Genomic DNA, 20,104 nt, shown 5'->3' with positions numbered 1-20,104 from the left:
TAAAAAAGTAAAATAACAAATATTCCGAGCTCCAGGGAAAATTCAAAACGAAAAGTCCGTCATCAAATATCAGAAACCAAAAGACCAAACACATCAAACGAATGGATATCAACTGTCCTATTCCTGACTTTCTACAGGAATTTTCTCATGTAGAAAATGGTGGATAAAACCTGGTTGTATGGCAAGCTTAACCTCTCACTTGTATGACAGTCGTAAAAACTTCATTGTATTGAAAACGATGTGTGAACAAAACAAATGAGACATAATAGGTCAACATTTCAAAAATAGGGGTATAGCATTTATCAGTGTTAATCTTAATCACTATAAAAACAAACAAATATGTTAAATTTTCCCATTTATTTGTATTGTAGACCTGTCATGTAATATTGTCATTTTAATGTTATATTTAACATTGTCATAAAGACGGGAGGTTTGGCATGCCACAAAACCAGGTTCAACCCACCATTTATTTTCTTAAAATCTCCTGTAACAAGTCGGTAAAATGGCCATTATTATATAATATTTCGTTTCTGTGTGTGTTACATTTTAATGTTGTGTTTCTGTTGTGTCGTAGTTCTCCTGTTATATTTGATGCGTTTAATTTGTAACCCGGATTTATTTTTTCTCAATCGATTTATGAATTTCGAACAGCGGTATACTATTGTTGCCTTTATTTACAAAGATATTCTAAGGCATATAGATAAAATACATTAGCAAAACTGAAAGACAAGAATACAAACATTTACCTTAGCACAAAAGACAATGACGGGATGTATAAGTACAGAGCCATGTCAAATGTATTACTACGGGTTTTTTTTTTATTGAGTTAAGCCTTTCAGTTGATATTTTATAGTGTGTCTTTCTATGTTGTGATGTTTATACTATTATTTCAGAAAAGGGAGAAGGTTTGGTACCATTAAAACGTTAAATCCAGCTGTAATTGTTTGCACATACCACATCTTCCTATATCTAATCTCTAAAATCAGACTTAGTAATATAAATAATATTCATTTAGACAAATAACAGAATACCATACGTTATTAAGATGATAAACGGTACCTAAAATCTATACTTAAAGCCCATCGTGTATTATTTGTGAAGTTGATACGGAATGTGGGCCCGTTTTCAAAATTAATGTCATAGACCGCAGAGGTCGAATCACAAACAATTTGGTCAAGAACGGCTACTTCATTCAAGCTCAAAGCAGCTGTGAATTTCAATTGTGGTGTTAAATTAGACACAACATAGGTTTGTGACACAAAGGGAATGTGGTCAAAGAACTTCAAACTCAAATGCGTGTTTTAATCAGCAGATCAAAGAACCAAAATAAATATTTTTTTGAAGAAATCCAACAAAATTTAATTTTGGAAAATCAAAGTCCACGAATTCCATAACTGTTGTGTTTCTGTTGTGTCGTAGTTCTCCTGTTATATTTCAGCGAAGTTTAATTTTGGATACTTTGGACCTTATTGTGAACAAGTTTGAAAACGGGTCTGGAACCAAAAATCTAAAATACTGTTAGATTGTGCACATCAAAGAACACCAATAATTCAAGTTTTGATGAGATCAAACAGTTTGATTTTGGACCCCAATTTGGACCTAATTGAAAACTGTATCGAAAATCAAAAATCTAAATACCCCGTTAGACTAAGCATTTAAAGAATCACAAAACTTCAAGACACTGAATTAAACCCCGTTGAAATTGGATACATTTTTTAGCCTTTCCCAAGTCAGGAGCCTCTGGTTTCTGTTAGTCTTGTATTGTTTTTAATTTTAGTTTCTTGTGTACAATTTGGAGTTTAGTATGGCGTTAATTATCACTGTACTATTATATATAATTGTTTAGATGCCAGCTGAAGGACGTCTCAAGGTGCGGGAAGTTCTCGCTGCATTGAAGACCTATTTGTGACCTTCTGCTGTTGTCAGTTCTATGGTCGGGTTGTTATCTCTTTCACACATTCCCCAATTCCATTCTCAATTTTATAGTCATGTTCTCCAGTTTAATATATACACGAACGTCAGTGTTGTTTTCATTTTTGTCAATAAAATACAAACAAAATAAAAGAATAATTTAATACATGAATTTACATAATGGCTAATGATGACCTGTATTGATGAACATAACGAATACTATTATATTGTTCAATAGCAAGACTGCCTATGGTCAATAACCCAGTTATTGACTTTTAGCTACCGTCTTCGTTTCTAATGAGATATAGCACCATTTTATGTAAAACGTCTTTCAAAGACATAGTAAGAAAAGGTAAATTGTGTAAAAATGCCTTTAATAAAAATATGATGCATAAAACAGAATAGTGTAAATTAAGAAATGAATAATTATGTGCTTTTATTAAATCAGGAATCTAATAAAAATATAATATATTAAGTTAGTGAGATTGCAATTACTTGTAAACTGTAGAAAACCACTACAAAAAGTATAAATGTGATTTTTCGAACCGTTGCCTTTTTGGATTTATTTCTGAATTTACAGTACCTACATGGCAAGTTTGTCAAGAAATTGAAATCCAAAGAATGTATTATTAATCTCAACTTCCTAACACGTAGAATATCAGGCAAAACGTGAAGTTCACACTTTTGTAAATGATCCACAAATAGATGAAAGCAATAGACATGAGTATAAATATATAACATATGATAGCACACAACTTATGTTCAGCCTTTATGTGATCAATTATTTAAAAACAATTTGCTGAGTAAAATTTACACCATGATTGTGTGGCGTCAACAATGAAAAAGGCTGGTCTTTCAGAGTTTACTTCGCCACAGAATCTCGTCAACAATGAAAAAGGCTGGTCTTTAAAAGTTAACTTTGCCTCAGAATCTAAGGAAATTTGAACCTCAACAAATATGATCATTTATTAGCACTATAAATACCATTTATAATGTAGAACTAAACAGCAGCCAAAATGTCATAAATGAGTATTTATTTATGATTACGTCTTTTCCATGCCTTTTTCCAAATGTTCGATAAGCATACAGTTGAATGAAAACGGAAAAATATTTGTAACGGCAGTGAAATGTGATTAAAAATATTCCAAGCTATAGAGCCATAGAAGTGAAACTGTATTGGGTTTGCCTCTGTACGCTGTACTTCAAAAGTATTGATTGCCCACAATGCAATATTGCACATGAGCAGAAACGTTACGAATTCCCGCCCAGGTTTAACCCGTTCTTGTTCCCTCCGCAATGCTGACTTCCTCAATGCGTGGAGAAGAAATACTGTTTGTATCGTAGCTTGAAACATACCAAGAACACATGATAAAATCACTAACAGTCCATTCGATTCATGATCGTCAAAGGCTGATGCAACAATACTGAAAAACCCGAACATATAAACTCCACCCAAAGACACTAAAATGAGTGTTTCTTCGAGATCTAACTTCTGATCATAGTTGAATTTGAGACTTTGCATGCGGTGAAAGGCCAAGATGACAGCGACAGACGTCATCACGTGGATGGCCACTTTAGACAAGTGTTCTATTTTTATTGCAGTATCAACAAACGTTGTTGATCTAACTAAAACGAAGAATGTAATCATTGATATGACAGAAGCAACAAGAACGAAGATCCCCATGAATAATCCACGACTAGAACTAGAACAATCTACATTAATCCTCTGTGTCTTACTTTTCTGGTCTCCGGATGAACCAGGTAAGTTGGGATTGGTTTCATGTTTTCCTATGTTTCTCCACATTACGTATAAAATACCTGAAAAGTATAAATGTTTTATTTTACTTTTGAGGTTTTTATTCATCTCCAATATTGATTGCGTAGCATAGCTATTGCTTGATAGATTGCTCGCGTGCTTGTATGCTTGCTAACCATTTGACATGGACTTTCCATTTTCTAACCATTTGACATGGACTTTCCATTTTGATTGGTGCTTGTCTTACTTTTAGTGGCAAATTCTTTTATACATTTTATCGTGGAAAATAACAGAAACAGAACGTATGGGGTACAATTTTATTTCATATTCCGTGCATACGATGACTTCTGCGTGTTATTTATGAGCATTCGGGCATGCAATGTTTTATTTCAGAAGCAAGCAAAAAAACTCAAATATAGTATGAATCTTGTGTTTACTCTTTTTCAACAAAGTTTTTACTTTCAGTGTATAAGAATCGGAATGGGGTTTACATATTAACTAAAAATGGACAAAAGGCGCAGAATTAATGCAGATGACAAAAACTAAATTCAGAATTTTCCAAGACCTTTTAGTGCAAAATTAAAAATAAAATTAATTGATAGCGTCGTAAAACTATGAAAAAAAATCTGCCTCCCCCATGAAATTAAATGGTTGCTCCCTTAGATACGTTGTTTTGATAGCTGTATTTTAACAAATCAAGTATGTTTTATGAATATATACTATACTCACCAGCGCAAATTAAGCTATATTCAATACTACAGGGGTACAAATAGGGTCCAGAAGAATGGACCACTTCTTTCATCAATGATGGTCCCTGGCATAAACTCGGCTGTAGAATACTAGTGACTATAACAAAGCAGAATACAATTATATGAGTGACTACTTAATTCCATATTGCAAAATAATATCTATGAACGGTCGGCACTGATTTTAATTAGTCTTTCCTTAATGACAATCTTGAACATTAAAATGAAATATTGGATAAAGGACACTTCTATCTGTTAGTAGATAGATATAGGAAGATGTGGTGTGAGTGCCAATGTGACAACTCTCCTTCCAAATAACAATTTAAAAAAAAGTAAACCATTATAGGTCAATGTACGGCCTTCAACACGGAGCCTTGGCTTACAACGAACAACAAGCTATCAAGGGCCCCGAAATTACTAGTGTAAAACCATTCAAACGGGAAAACCAACGGTCTAATCTATATAAAATTAAAAAAAACGAGAAACAAGAAACACGTATAAATTACATAAACAAACGACAACTACTGTACATCAGATTCCTGACTTATGACAGGTGCAAACATTTGCAGCGGGATTAAACGTTTTAATGGATCCAAACCTTCTCCCTTTTTCCTGAAACAATATCATAACATCACAACATAGAAAAACACACGATAAAATATCAATTGGCAGGCTTAACTCAATCAAAAAACGTAAATTAATACACTATAAACGGCGATATCTGAATGCAAATGCACAGTTAATAAAATATTAGAGACAAACATTCAAGGACTAAAAAGCAAACAAACATGTTTGGTACAGTTTCGCTGTCCCAGTGGCACACAAACGTTTAACATAGAACACTGTGGAGCAAACAGAACTCTTGTTGTCAGAAAACACTGTCAAACATCAAAACACACTGTCAACACTGATATTTTTCCACACTTGACTTGAACAAAATATAAAAATAATCGAGAATATGAATATAAAGATGTGTTAAAATCAGTGATACTCAACGCACAAACGATGCTTCAAAATGAAGTTCCGAAATGAAAATGCTGTGTTATCTTTAACAATAAAAATAAAGCTTCTATAATGTACGTCTTATTCCCACATTAATGCAATTTGATACAATTTGATGAACATATGAAAAAAAGAAGATGTGGTATGATTTCGAATGGGACAAATCTCCACAAGATACCAATAATCAATATACATATATTTCATTCTATAAACAGCTTACTATTTTCTACTGAGCTAGAAGTTGTTCCTTCCACTAGAGGCATGACTGTGACGGATGTCTCTATTTGTGAAGTTTTCTCCACTTCTCGTATGGTCTCCACCACAATAGTCTCTAACCAAACACACATGTTAGTAGCAACCATGTGCATCAGACCAAATCTTGCAAGTGTCTTGTGGCGTTGGATACACATCTGCAATTTAAGACTGATTTTAAGATTGTACAGTTAATTGTTACTTGACCCGTTACTGTTACCTAGTATTCTGATATCGGACTCGGACCTTCTTTTAAACTAAGTTTTACTGTGCGTATTGCTGTGTGTTTGTTTATTCTACATTGGCCAGTGGTATACGAGGGGGTTGAGATATCACAAAACATGTTGAATCCTCTCATATTTGCGCCTCTCCGAGGTCAAGAGCGTATTGCTGTGTGTTTGTTTATTGAACAGTGAATTGTTACTTAACCCGTTATTGTTACCTATTCTGATATCGGACTCGGACCTTCTTTTAAACTGAGTTTTACTGTGCGTATTGCTGTGTGTTTGTTTATTCTACATTGGCCAGTGATATACGAGGGGGTTGAGATATCACAAAATATGTTGAACCCTCTCATATTTGCGCCTCTCCGAAGTCAAGAGCGTATTGCTGTGTGTTTGATTATTCTACATTGGTCAGGGGTATACAAGGGGGTTGAGAGATCACAAAACATGTTTAACCCTCTTATATTTGCGCCTCTCCAAGGTAAAGAGCCTCTAGACTTTATTAGTATTGTATGTTATTCATGTTATTTAGGAGCTAGCTAGAGCCAGCTGAAGGCAACCTTCGGGTGCGGGATTTTCAGGCTGTGTTTAACACCATGCGCTTTTATCTGCCCTTTGGGATGTTGTCTCTTTGACACATTCCACATTTTCATTCTCAATTGTATAACCTTTTCATGAATTAAGGCTGATTCAGCCCCCTCTTCCCCCTCCTCCATGGACCTACATACATGTTTACACAGGCAAATTTCATTCACATCAATTTCACATGAATTTAAATTCATGTGAATCTCATGTGAAATTCACGTGAATTTCACCTCAAACGAGCTTATAAGTGAAGTTCACGTGAAATCAGTTTATGTGAGTTTCACATCAATCTCATGTTAAATTCACGTGAAATTCACATGAAAATTACATGAAATTTGTTCACGTGAAATTCACATGAATTTTTAAAATAAAGAAATTCAAACAACATCTAAATTTTAAAATTCAAGTAAAATCATAAAAAAATACCTTTTTTTTTTAAAAGTTCATGTGAAATTCATGTGAAATTTTTCACGTGAGAATCATGTGAATCTCAATTTACGTGAAATTCACATGAAAATTTTCACGTGAGTTTCATGTATAAGCTCGTTTGAGGTGAATCTAACGTGAAATTTCATGTGAGATTCATGTGAAATTCACGTGAGCAAATTTTGCCTGTGTAGTTACAATTGTATGTATAAACAAGTACTGTATCAAAATTGACACAGAAGAGTAATGTTAAGCAAACGTGACTTTGATTAATTTGATTATGTAATACTTTGATGAATATATTAGGTTTATTAATAGCATGCAGTAAAACATTTATTTAAAACCGGAATTCATAAAGGTAAACTAATCTTACAACGCACTGAAGTTGATATATATTTCTCGGAGTTTTTTCTTAACAGTTTATCAACAAGAAATATAACATTATCAAGATTATTATCCTCTATCAGGCTTTTCCTGTGTGATTAATATCGGATATTGAGATAAATAGTTGGAAGATATATATTATTAACAGTGTATGTAAATCATTAAACTTCAAAGTAAACATGTGCACACCTGTGTCTAAGGTATAAATAAAATTTCATCAAATACAGCACGTTAAACTTTGAACGATACATAGTGTTCTTAGTGTATACATGTAAATCCTTCCGAATACCGCAGAACCTTCTACATATTACCTTTTATAACTTATATTACTTAAATACGAAAATTATTCTATTCGAATTTGCTATTTTTTGCTATTTTTACCAATAATGTCTGTTTGTTTTATTCACACATTGTTGACAATTTAAAGGAATTTATGCGACTGCCATAAAAGTGAGAGGCTTATACTGGCGTCACACATTAGAGTATAGATGGAATGCACGCTACGAAGGAAAAAACGTCTCTTGAATGGTTTAAGACGCGTCCCGGTCGTATCTGGGAAGAAACTCCGTGTTTTCGGTGTGTCTGGGACGTTTACTTAAGAGGTGTTTAATACAAACATTCCACATACGTATATTAGTCAAAGTCGAACGATCTGGAAGCATATAAAACGTGTCTCAAACTTATCTGTAGCGTTTTCAACGCGCTTGTAGCGTATGTATTACGTGCGTTTAATGTACACGTATACGCTTGGCAAACGATTGAGCTGGATGAAAATGTTAATGCTGCATAAAAATTTCTTGGGAGTTATAGCGTTCACCAAGCGTATATCTTTACATTTCGACGTACTTCAAATGTATGCAACGCGCGTAAGCCGTTTAACGATTGCTTATCGTTCCTTTGGCGTGCAACTAACGTATACGGACTTTGTCAATTTTCACTGAACAATTACAAGTCGGAATTTCTGAGAAGAAAACGAAATGCAAGAAAAAGACAAAACAAGAATTCATATAAGTATAACTCACCTTGGAATTTAGGAAAACGAAGTAGAGTTGAACAAACGTGAAACTAACATGCAGTATGGGCCGTAATGCGTGGAGCACACCATTGCATGCCAGAATATCGTGATCGAAAAGCTCACCAAAGTGAAGACCACTTTTTATCATGCTGCCAATTCCAAAACCTACAATATAGCACATTTTTAGATAACCTTTCTTTAAATTAGTACTTCGGTCTATACATGTACCTAGTACGAAATTAAATTTCATTTTCCTTTACTCTAACAGCTTCCTGTTCATTTAGATATTTACATATAACCACCTTTGATAAATGTCTAATATGGTGATACATTTTCACTTGTGTGCTCGTACTATGAATAACAACATTATTCATTTTGTAAAAGAAATTCCGTGCTCGATGTATCTCTTATCATATTTTGTTTTACCGGTGTACGTTATTTTATTTGCCGGCATTTATCCACGGTTATGGTTGTCTTTTTGATATTGTTTTACTAAAGCTTCAGGTTGGATGAATGATAGCTCCTATCAAAACGTTTAAACCCGCTGGTTAATAAGTGTTTCTCGATTCTCAAGTTTATTTTACATGTATATAGAAAAGACCGTTGTTTTTCCGGTTTAAATGGTTTTACAATAGTCATTTTGGGGTCCTTTTAAGCTTGTTGTTCGACGTGAGCCTAGGCTCCGTGTTGGAGACCGTACTTTGACCTATGATGAGCTACTTTTACAAGTTGTGACTTGGACGGAGAGTTGTCTCATTGGCACTCATACCACATCTTCTTATATATATTTACAGTCTCATTTTAGTTAGATTGATTCACTGTGAATTTTATATAAAAGTTCAACCATGTTCAATAGAAAACCAAATTATAAAACAAGTAAAACGGTTTAATAAAAAGAACACCATACTTATGCCCCCTCCCTCCCGCAGCATATATTTTATCTGTCTGTAGGCATCTTCTCCAATATTTTATATATATCTCGAGTTCAAAGACTATTTGAAGTTTTCAAGAAAATGATTATACAAGCCTTTGCTATACAAGTAGTTGTCATAAAAATAGTAACAAGAAATGTGACGCGAGTGCTTTAATAAAAGACCGAACGGACGGACGAACAGACGGCAAGACGCCGAAGCGGGTATTTCAATGTCCACCGATTCACATTGCGGCAAAGAACAAAATGTAATATTCCTTTTTCATCAAAATGAAATATTGCTTGCTATATTCCATCGAAAACAAAAAAAATATATACTTTTCCTATTCTCAATATGATTAGTAAGCCGACAATTATGATACATTAAAATAAAACATAATGTATGTATGTACGAACTAAAAATATTCTCAATTATGCAACATACATTTATATTTACGTAACATACATGCTTTCTTTATAAACACTAATCAGTTTCCTTCTAGGTTTCTAATAAAGAAGGCATGTTGTGACGCACGGAAGTGAAATTTACATTTTTTATATTATGACTATTACGTTCACGCAGGGAGAATTCAGTTTTTAATATTTGCACAAACACAATACAGGATGTAAAAAACTGTAAGCGTTGAATTGTGAGTAGGTACATCCATGGATGTTTATCTCTTTGGAATCATATCACATCTCCTGAATTTCGAAAAAGAGTCCCCTTAATACTACGACGAAAAGCTTAAATTGAGCAACATCATTTGCATGCGTGGGAGTAATAGGTAAATGTATGGCCTAAGCTTTGAATAACAAGAATGTGTCCTAAGTACACAGATGCCCCATCCGCATTATCATTTTCTATGTTCAATGGATCGTGAAAATGGGGTGAAATGTCTAATTTGACATTAAAATTAGAAAGATCATATCATAACATGCATTAGGAACAAGTGTACTAAGTTTCAAGTTGATTTGGCTTCAACTTCATCAACAACTTCCTCGACCAAAAACGTCAACCTGAAGCGGGACAGATGAACGAACGAACGAACAGACGGACCCACAGACCAGAAAACATAATGCCCATAAATGGGCCATAAAAACGGCAGAAAATTCATCTTACCAACAGCACCTAGGCGTAGGTAGAAACTTCCTGTGTGATATGTTCGCGAGATATCATAAGAGTATTTCTTCTGTTTGAATGAAGATGAGGCTGCAACTTCCGGCGGCACAAATCGTCGTTGTTTCTTCCGCACTATTAAAGTTGTATTTTGAAGGAGGTAGGTATAGGCATATATCAAAAAACAAATACTGACAGCATATAAATAAATATAAAAACCCTGAAATATAACAAAATCACTTTAGTTTTTACGACAGACAATACATCACGATCTGGGTTTTTTTCGTGACTGATATAAATTTGGAACTTTAAAATAGGTTTAATAATAAAAAGTATCATCGTGAATCCTTGAAACAAATATTGGATTATATAAGTAAAGCGAAGAGAAAAAATTACAATTCTTTAGAAAAAAATTAGATATATATATACATGCGATCAAATTGCTTTTTTAGAACATCCGGGTGTCTGGTTCAAAGCATTTTAAATGCTACATATCATGTATATACATAATATATGTCTATGTCTGATACACTTAAAACTTAGAGATCTTCTCGCAATCCAAATGAAGAGAAACATTAAAGAAAATAGTTGATCGTGATTGTGCTATATTGAAATGACTTACCTCAAACAGAAAGGTCATAGGTGAAGGGGCAAATATTTCAGCTATTGGAACAACAAGCCCAAATACCACTACACCCATGGCGTACAATCCACTCAGGGCAATGAACAATGTATCGCTGTGAAAAGTAAGAAAATAAAAGGTAGGTTTGCATTGTTTCATCTGAATAACAAGTTGCTTTCAATAAAACAGTCTCAATGGAGATAGATGGTACTTTTGTTACATTAAAAAAAAACATCGTTAAAATATGCTTCAACCCATCTGAAGTTGATGACACAATTGAATACTAGCAAAAAGACACGGGGAAATGAATACTTTTCAAAATAGAATGTGTCTTGGATAATATGACCAGTTATAAACGGAAATTGTGCACTTACATTAATGTGGTATCGCAATTCTGGTCATCAGACCCATAGCCTCGTCTTCGAAGCATTGACATTGAGGCTGATGGCGGGAAATCCCTATCGAAGCTATCACCCGAATGCACAATGTCATCGTGTCCAATACCTGTAAAATTGAAGAATATCTATAATGGAATATCTATATTTTCAGTGAATTAATCAGTAAATACTGGATTCAATGCACGAAGATAGCTTTCATTTTAAGGATAGCATGCAGCACACTCAGAATTTACTTAGTCTAAAATCTTTATAGACACTTGGTCAGAAGCGTCTTTTTGGTTGTGGATTCGTATGGCGGATGATGCATACACAACAAACCATGTTTAACCCTGTCGGCGTACTTGGTCTTGCCCCTTTCGGAACTCATGCGATTCTCTCGGTTTTCGTTTTGTTACCTTGACTGTGTGTCTACTGAGGGCCCTCATGGGGTTTTTGATTATGTGATTACTTGGCCGTTTTTTTAATGATTATTTGATTATTAAGCCAAATATTTCATGATTATTTGATTACCTAGGACTGTATTTTTAGTTTATGATTATTTGATTACTAAAGATAAGCAAATATTTAATGATTATGTGATTATATTGGCAGAAAAATGGTGATTATGTGATTACTAGGACCCCCCATGAGGGGCCTCATTTATTCAGTATATGTTTTGTTTATCAATTAGTTTTATAATTAGTTTTGTGTATTCTCCCTTTCTAAGTTCATGCTTAATGAATAACAGTAAAAAATCTTTTCGTTAAGCTTTGTGGAGTGCGGATAACGTAGTAATCTGGTGTCCTGAATTTATGTTGTATAAAGGTAACAAAAAGTGACACCTTATTAACTATTTCTAACGTGTGTGTTCTCAAGTACACGAAGTGTCTGTTTTTAAGACTTATTTCTGCACTTAATTGGAGATCATTATACCAATTTACGTTTCACAAATTTCCTCTATTACTCCTGGTCTGCAGTGAAATGTGAAACTGACATGTTATGATCAATTTCACCAGAGAAAGACATAACCCATCCACAACACATCAATAAGTGTAAGATAAGGCTAGTGATAAGCTGAACGATATGATAACAAACTGTCAAACTGAAGAAAAATGAGATCGTTACTTAGTAATTACTTTGTTTGACCACAACAGAAAGTATGTTTTATCATGTGCACGGTATGTTTAAGGCTGTACGGTGACCTATAGTTACTAACCATCTTTATAAGTCATTTGGCAGAGAGTTGTCTGTCCTTGTCTCCTTGGTTTCATATCACATCTTATTTTTGTACGGTTAAACACCAGAAAATATAATTGATGCTAATGTACAATTTGAAACAGTTAAACGTGTGTAATTGGGGGTATGTGTTTAATGGGAATTATTTGCAATTGATGTGTTCAAAAGATTGCTAACTTCATCTGAAAGTTAATGCGGTTACCTTTTGATTTTGACGTGTGCAATATCTGATATCGCTTTTTGTGTTGGTCTTTTAATTTTTTGTAAATGCACGAACTATACTATAATGAAGTGATAAGTTTAATTGTATAGTATTTTCTCTCTCTTATATTCAGTTACTTGTAACTTATAAACCTCCCCCATCCTTGACAAACCTTTTGAAAACAATTGTTCATGTTAATGCATGAGGAGAGTCAAAACCATGCGAGCATCAGTGGCATAACAAGTACCTGCTAAAAACCGTTATTCAATAATTTAAAACGTACCCGAGTCACCGTTAGGCCCATGCCCATGGGTTTCGTCAATTAGAAAAGCCTCTGTCGTTCCTGTTCTTGTATTGTGCTGTATGAGACTTGCACTCTTGGCCTGGTGTCGTCTGCTATTGTTCAACACATGCGGAGTATGCCAAGAGTGTCGTCTGCCTCGTTCCAGTGTTGCCTCATTTTCTGTTACTTCCGGTGATGCTACATTTGAAGGATTAGCAGACGACATATCGCCTCTGTCACGATGTGAGCACCTTGGTAGAGTATTCCTATGGGCGTTGAGTATTTGTTGTAAAGCTTCACTTGCGCCAGAACTGGTTAAACTTGGCGGAAATGGAAGAGGAATTGGTGGCGAGGATGCATTCTGTCTGTAACTTGGACGATTGCAAATTGGTACCCAACTGAAATAATTAAATAACTTTTAACATTCTATGACAAGTTTTTGTGTTGGTAAATGTAAGAAATAGGTTTACTTTTATAAATTGTGACTTGGATGGAGAGTTGTCTCATTGGCACTCATACCACATTTTCTTATATGTTGTAATAACCTTACTTAAACAGAAATTTCATTATAAACCTAAAATAGGATTTTTCCTCTTTAGACTCATGTAACCAATCGTATACTGTAACCATTAGACAGTCAAGACATAGTATCTTAATATTTATGTTGAAACTGCTAATTTGTAATTTGGAAAAAACAGATTACATAATTTCTTTCATCGGTCTTGGTTTCCATTTCTAAGCAATGTTTATACTGAAATGTATTCAATATGTTATTGTAATTAATATTGACTAATTAATATGATTGTATGTTAAAAGTATAAATGGGGAAAACATACGGTTTTCAACGAGACAGCTACCAAACGACATTAACAACTAAAGAACTATGTGAAACCCTTTTTACAAGCTCCAATCCATTCTTAGAGTAAACGTGTTTGATATATTTTGCTAGACTTTTTGTTATATATATATTTATATGATACCGGGTTGGTTATTTTCAGCATGCACCTGCTAGTTAAATCGTTAAAAAAAATCCCTATAATACCATTCGCCGTAGTTTGCTGACAAAATAGGAAGTCTACGAAATGAATAAAACAGCATTGTCCCCATATTCCTTGTGGTGTTAGAGATCAAGTATTCAACTAATGTATACAGAATCGTTGGAAGTGTCGCCTTATCGTTGATTTCGTACATACAATGTACATATAGTGAATACGTACACATATACATATTATCTGTATTAAATAAACATGATAAAATAGCTTTATGCCATTGTACTATTAGCTTTTTGTTGGCTGTATAGTACACAATATATAAATATGAAAAAGAAAGGACTTGCCAAAAATATTTAAAACTGCACTAAGCACATACATTAACCAAATTTTTGAAGAGCACTGAAAACCAAAATATTCTAAAACTTAAGTGCCAAATACACTTTTTTTTTCAAATATTTAAATTTTAAAAATAGTAAATTTACAGAAAAGCGAACAATATTTACCACTAATACAGTGAAGTCCTCAGTCTGTTTATAGCTCGTAATGTCAGAATATGTATATTTAATCAAAAAAATATTATCTTTTCGTAAATCTTTATCAACTGTATAACTTTACAAATATAATGGATCTTCATACTAAAAATTATCTTTAAAACCTAAAAAACATCATAAGAGATGTTGATGTTTTGATAAAACATGATCCAAAAATATATTTCATATAATATCTAAATTATTTTTTTATTAACAGGTGCCGCATGTGAGCTTTTTATATGTCAACATAGTCTATATACGAACTAATACTACTGATTTTAGGATAAGATCATCATAAATTCGTTTTATCTATTTAACTGCTAACATTCGGACGTATATCAAATGAAACACGTGTTTAAATTTGCATGTATATCTAGAAGTCATGATCTTTGAATATTGAGCAAGGTTGATTCCGGAGCAACCTTTGGCATGTTTGGGATTAAAAATCGTTTAAATGATATTTTTCTTTCTCTGTTTTTATAGGCATTTAGTTTCTCTGTTAAGTGCGTTTAAATAGAAGTGTCTCTTTGACGCATTCAGATTATAGTCGTGTGCAATTTTTAACTGATATAAACTGTTTTATATGTAGGTATTAAATATATATATAATATATATGTGTGTTTAAAAAAATGTGGTTATGAGCGCCAATGACACAACTCTCCATCCTAGTCACAATTTGTAAACAGTAAAATTTAGTAATTATTTCAGAGAAAAGTTCTTGTTATAATATATATCATCCCCAATGGGGTCATATCATGTGCATGTTCATTATACAATCCCATGCAATGCAAAACATAAAGAAATATTCTAAAGTTAAGTTCATTGTGACGACGGGATACATATGAAAAATAATTGTGTATCTAAAAGAACATATGTTATAGATAGCGCACTAACACATTGTAACTTGCTCTTCCATAAGGCCTGTTCTTAATTATCTTGTCCTAAGAAATGCAAACTAATTAAATATCTACACAAGTCCTTTGATGTGCAAAGTTTGTGTGATCTTAAATTCCCATTATTTTTATTAATGAAATAATTATCCCAGTCTTATTGTGAAGGAGTCAGCGTGTATGTCACGTGGTATATTCCTCGGACCTCCTGTTGTCTAATGCAGCATATACATGTACATCAAAATTGAACAATGTTATGTAAAGATATTTTTCAATTATCTGGAAAAATGTTAAATTGTGGAAGTGGAATTTGTTTGTCTAAGCATATGGTCTGAATGTCTTAGATAACGGATTTATGTAACTGAATGAATTAGAGTAATTGTTGTAAAGTATTTTATTTGAATTCCTTAATCATTTTGTTAATTCGAAACGTTCTAAGGCAATATTCAATCAATTCATCGATCAATAAATAGATTAATCAATAAAAGCCATTAAATGTATACATATGAATAGATTATCCTAATATAAAGTCAGACTTGTATCTTATATCATGAATATTGACCTACCAAAAGGCACTTGTCTCAGAAAAAAAATCCCTATAGACCATAAAATTGAGAATGGAAATGGGGAATGTGTCAAAGAGACAACAACCCGACCATGCATAGAGCAGACAGCAGCCGAATGCCACCAATGGGTCTTTAATGCAGCGAGAAACTCCCGCCCGTAATATTAACAATAGGTATATAGGAAAACAATTCCAAGACAAGTGCCTGTTGACCTACCACTTATTTTATTATATTTTTCGTGATCAAGAGAAAACAAAATGAAACATTGACAAATATTTCTTAATTACTTAAGGGGGTACAGAACACCTAAGGGAGATAACTCTCTATCAATAAACTGAAGCTTTTTAGTGATCATAACTAGTGTTTGTCAAACTGCTATTTATCCAATGCAATTATTTCTATAAATTGTGTGGTTCAAATTTCTTCACAAAATTGCATATTTTTGTCAACATGTTAGAGTAAGAAGTTTGTTAAAATGTTGTGAAAATTAAACGAGCCAAATTTATTTCAGTCAAAGTACATGAAGTACACGAAAAAAATGAAGTATTGGGTACTTAATTAGGAAATAATAGCAAACGATTGAATTCTTCGCTTGCATAAATTTGCCATTATCGAATTTCGGGTTGCCATTCAATAGAAATATATCATCGAGCGGTCAATCAAAGGTCACATTCAAATAGGCATAGTTATATTCTATTGAATTTAAAGTACAGTCATCATGGTTATAGTTATAGAAATAGTCGTAAAATGTTAAGTATTTTGCATCTATCTTTTTTATAATCTTCATCATGTTCATTGCGAATCCCACAGAGAAATAATTTGAAGAAGAAAAAATTATAAGTGTGTACCAGTACTCACTGGTAATGTCAGACAAAAATTGTATGTCGTATACATGGTATATGTAATAATCAAAATGGAACTTTTAATAACCGTAGAAATATATATCAGAATAATTTATTGGGTTTCAATTATATGTCATATTCAATCAATTCGGATACAATATAGTATATAAAAAGTTACGACATATTAAAATAAATAATTAACCCAGTCTTTTTTAAGTGTTTCAGTGTAACCAAAAAATGATTTTCTCTTAGCCTTACGTGAATAAATACACAGTTGGTATACATTTTAAGTCTTATAAAAATTAGGAGTATATCTATATGTAAAAAGATGAAGATTTAATTGTTAAATTAATCTTAAAATAAATAAATTAAACCCCTTATGTTCCCTCCTTCTGCTTCAATGTTTTGACTCGCGTCCTACCGTCTATCAATGAAATATTTATCATGTTTATTACGCTTAATGGACTTCACGCTGGTCAAGTAGTTCTTCACTGCAGTAGTGAGACATTCTTATATAATGATTGATAATTTACATGCCATTGGCAATTGCATCAGTCTGGCCAAAGTGACGCGACGGCTAATGATCTTTTAACATGCTTGTGAAATATGAAGACTGATTTTAATAGGTGTCTTTTTCATATTATGAGAAATAAATTGCGGTCAAAAGGTTATCAGTAAAACCTTTTCTTCAGGGACGCTATTTGTAACGGGATATTTCTTTATTGGTTTTGTGTGAATTTAATATAACCTACGCTATTTTAACTACTTTGTAAACAAGAAAATTATTATGAATTAGCATGGACTAAGTTTAAGGTTAAACAGTTTCACTTTGTATCGTTATATTTTCAATCCCTTTTTTATTCTTTGATTTATTTCTTTTTCATTATTCATTAATGTCGACTATTTTAACATCCATGTCAGCAAAATCTGGTCAAGCTACAGACAACAAATTTCTTCGTTCTAAAGCTTTGACAGAATCCTGTTATTACCAGCAGTTTAAGCAACAACTAAACCTGTCGGTGCAAAACAAACAAAACAATACCGCCTATCATACTTATAATGAAATAAATTTAAAAAAATGAATGAATAAATAAATAAACAAGTGAGTAAAACATTACAAATAAATAAATAAAAGTTAACTTACATTTGAGTTTCTTCCGACTCAGAAGTACTGGTAGTTTCATCAGTTGTTTGGTCACCTGCAAGTTCACCGTCCGTACAACTATCCGAATCACTGTATCTATTGGTCAAAGCATTTAAATTGTTAGCCGGGAGGTGATTAGGTACAAAACGACTACCCCTTGCCATCGGAGGTGAAGGGGCGTCACTCTCGTCCTGGGTATTGTTATTGTTGCTAACATCCGTGTCCACATTATCACTAAAAGCCCGGTACATTTCAGTTTCCTCCCCGCTGTCCGAATCGGGCATGGTTACCCCTATTTTGTGATCGTTATCAGCGTACAGATCGTTCCTGTCATTCATAATTTTCCAATGATTTATTTCTCACATTTTTGAATGAATTCATTATTTAACACACACACACATATACAATTTGAACTATTTTAAAATTCATTCAAAATTTTAAATCATGATTTTTTGTTTTGTTTTCCGCGCCATTGGTTAACTGTTATCCGAAAAGAATAATACACAAAGGCGGGTACTGTATCACTACAAAAACTTTTGTATTCAATTTCCAGCACAGTGGAGACCAGATTTTGAACGACCCCAGCTCATCAACTTAACTGAGGCACGTCAAGGGTTAATCCAATAGTAAATTAAGACGGACACTTCTTCAGACACGTTGACTTGTTGATTTTCACAACTTAACATCTGACACGCTTCGCCTTGAGGTCGTTTATAGTTGAAAATAAATAGTCTTTATGCCGTTCTAAAATAACAGATGTTGAAGAGAGACATCAAACGCGTGTTTTCTCCTCTATGGTAATTGCTAATATCAGTAACAAAATGAAAACAGTCTTTTATAAATAAGTAATGTATTAGCAGAGAAAGTGAGTAATGCGTGGAACCACGTGTGAAAGTTATTTTGAAATAGATTCCTGAAATCAACAATATAAACATAAACATTGCTATCGATCTTTTATTCTATGACAAATTATTGGAAAACTATTGGAAATATACAATAATTGATGATTCATCGTTCATTGGAATCGAGGGAAAACCACGGAATTTAAGATCCCGTCATAGATATATGTGGTCATTTCTGTAGGCGAATTTTACTGATGAGTAAATTTACACTTTATAATGAACTCGTCACAGTTGATATGGTCAGCAATTCTAGATAGTCTGAATCAGCTGTTTTGAAACTGATCGATTATTTCAGTCTGTCTTTACTCTTGGAACAGTATATATATATCTGTTTCTGCTTTACTTTACCCAAGGATTTGTATAGTATCACTCTAACAAATCCTTGCTTTTACTTATAATATAAAAATATGGAGATATCGTAAAATTTCCGTCAATTTTATTTTTGTTGATTTATCTGTTTAATTGTAATAATGCATTTGAATTAATTCTCTATTTTGCATGGAATAATAATAATAATGGATCGAGTCTATAGAGTTCATTCAAAATATTATACGAAATACAAATTAATTTTAACAGGCAAGTATTTTCCAGTCGCCGGTAACTATTTGTGTAAAAACATAGCAATGTTATCAAAACTCCTTAACGTGTTCAGCCAAAATTGTTTACAAGCTCCGATTTTTTTTTAAATAGAACTTAGACGCATAAATGTGCATATCTAACCCATATAAAGCGTATAATAAATGGAATACCGAAAAAGTGCGTTAAGACGAGGAAATGCGGGGCCAACTTTTCTCTCAGATAATACGAGATCACAGTTGATCAGAACTTGACAGTTATCTAGAAACAATTTAGAAGTTGAAGCTTAAAGCAAATACACACACATGTAAATAAATATTTTAATTAACCTATACTGTTTGGATTGCTATCTCCATTTTCGTTAATCCCTCAACTTTTTACACGGACATTTTTTTATGTATACACTTTAATCATATAATAACTTACAAAACCATTATTAAATATGAAAATTATTAAAAAAGATATATTAATGTTCCAATATCTATAGTAACGGATTTTACATAAGAACACAATGCATCTCGAGCAATTCATACACACACATCAGGTATAAATGTAAGAAATTTGTATCTTTTGGCCTGGAGATATTTTCTATTTATTCAGTTTTTAATGAAATA

At 33.0% G+C, this 20,104-nt stretch overlaps 1 protein-coding gene across 1 annotated transcript; it reads right to left on the bottom strand.

The window, feature by feature from the left end:
- Positions 1 to 2,055: 2,055 nt before the first annotated feature.
- LOC139486246 (proton channel OtopLc-like) lies at positions 2,056 to 18,827 on the bottom strand. Its single transcript, XM_071271024.1, has 9 exons — positions 18,013 to 18,827; positions 13,049 to 13,446; positions 11,325 to 11,454; positions 10,951 to 11,065; positions 10,332 to 10,548; positions 8,309 to 8,466; positions 5,636 to 5,825; positions 4,397 to 4,513; positions 2,056 to 3,729 (listed from the first exon to the last, which is right to left on the bottom strand). Exons 1-9 carry the CDS (start codon positions 18,348 to 18,350, stop codon positions 2,945 to 2,947), a joined length of 2,448 nt encoding a protein of 815 aa, XP_071127125.1. The 5' UTR covers positions 18,351 to 18,827; the 3' UTR covers positions 2,056 to 2,944.
- Positions 18,828 to 20,104: the final 1,277 nt, after the last annotated feature.

Source organism: Mytilus edulis, chromosome 8, assembly GCF_963676685.1.
Source record: "Mytilus edulis chromosome 8, xbMytEdul2.2, whole genome shotgun sequence".
Classification (NCBI taxonomy): domain Eukaryota; kingdom Metazoa; phylum Mollusca; class Bivalvia; order Mytilida; family Mytilidae; genus Mytilus; species Mytilus edulis.
Note: the sequence above shows the minus strand (reverse complement) of the source record. Positions and strands in the feature narration are given on the sequence as shown.

Excerpts from the sequence above, each read along its gene's own strand:
- LOC139486246 (XM_071271024.1), bottom strand. The coding sequence starts at position 18,350 with ATGAATGACAGGAACGATCTGTACGCTGATAACGATCACAAAATAGGG. Across the intron at positions 13,447-18,012 it reads GAGTCGGAAGAAACTCAAAT|TTGGGTACCAATTTGCAATC; the intron begins GTAAGTTAACTT and ends TAATTATTTCAG. Across the intron at positions 4,514-5,635 it reads TTCTAGCTCAGTAGAAAATA|TCACTAGTATTCTACAGCCG; the intron begins GTAAGCTGTTTA and ends GCTTTGTTATAG.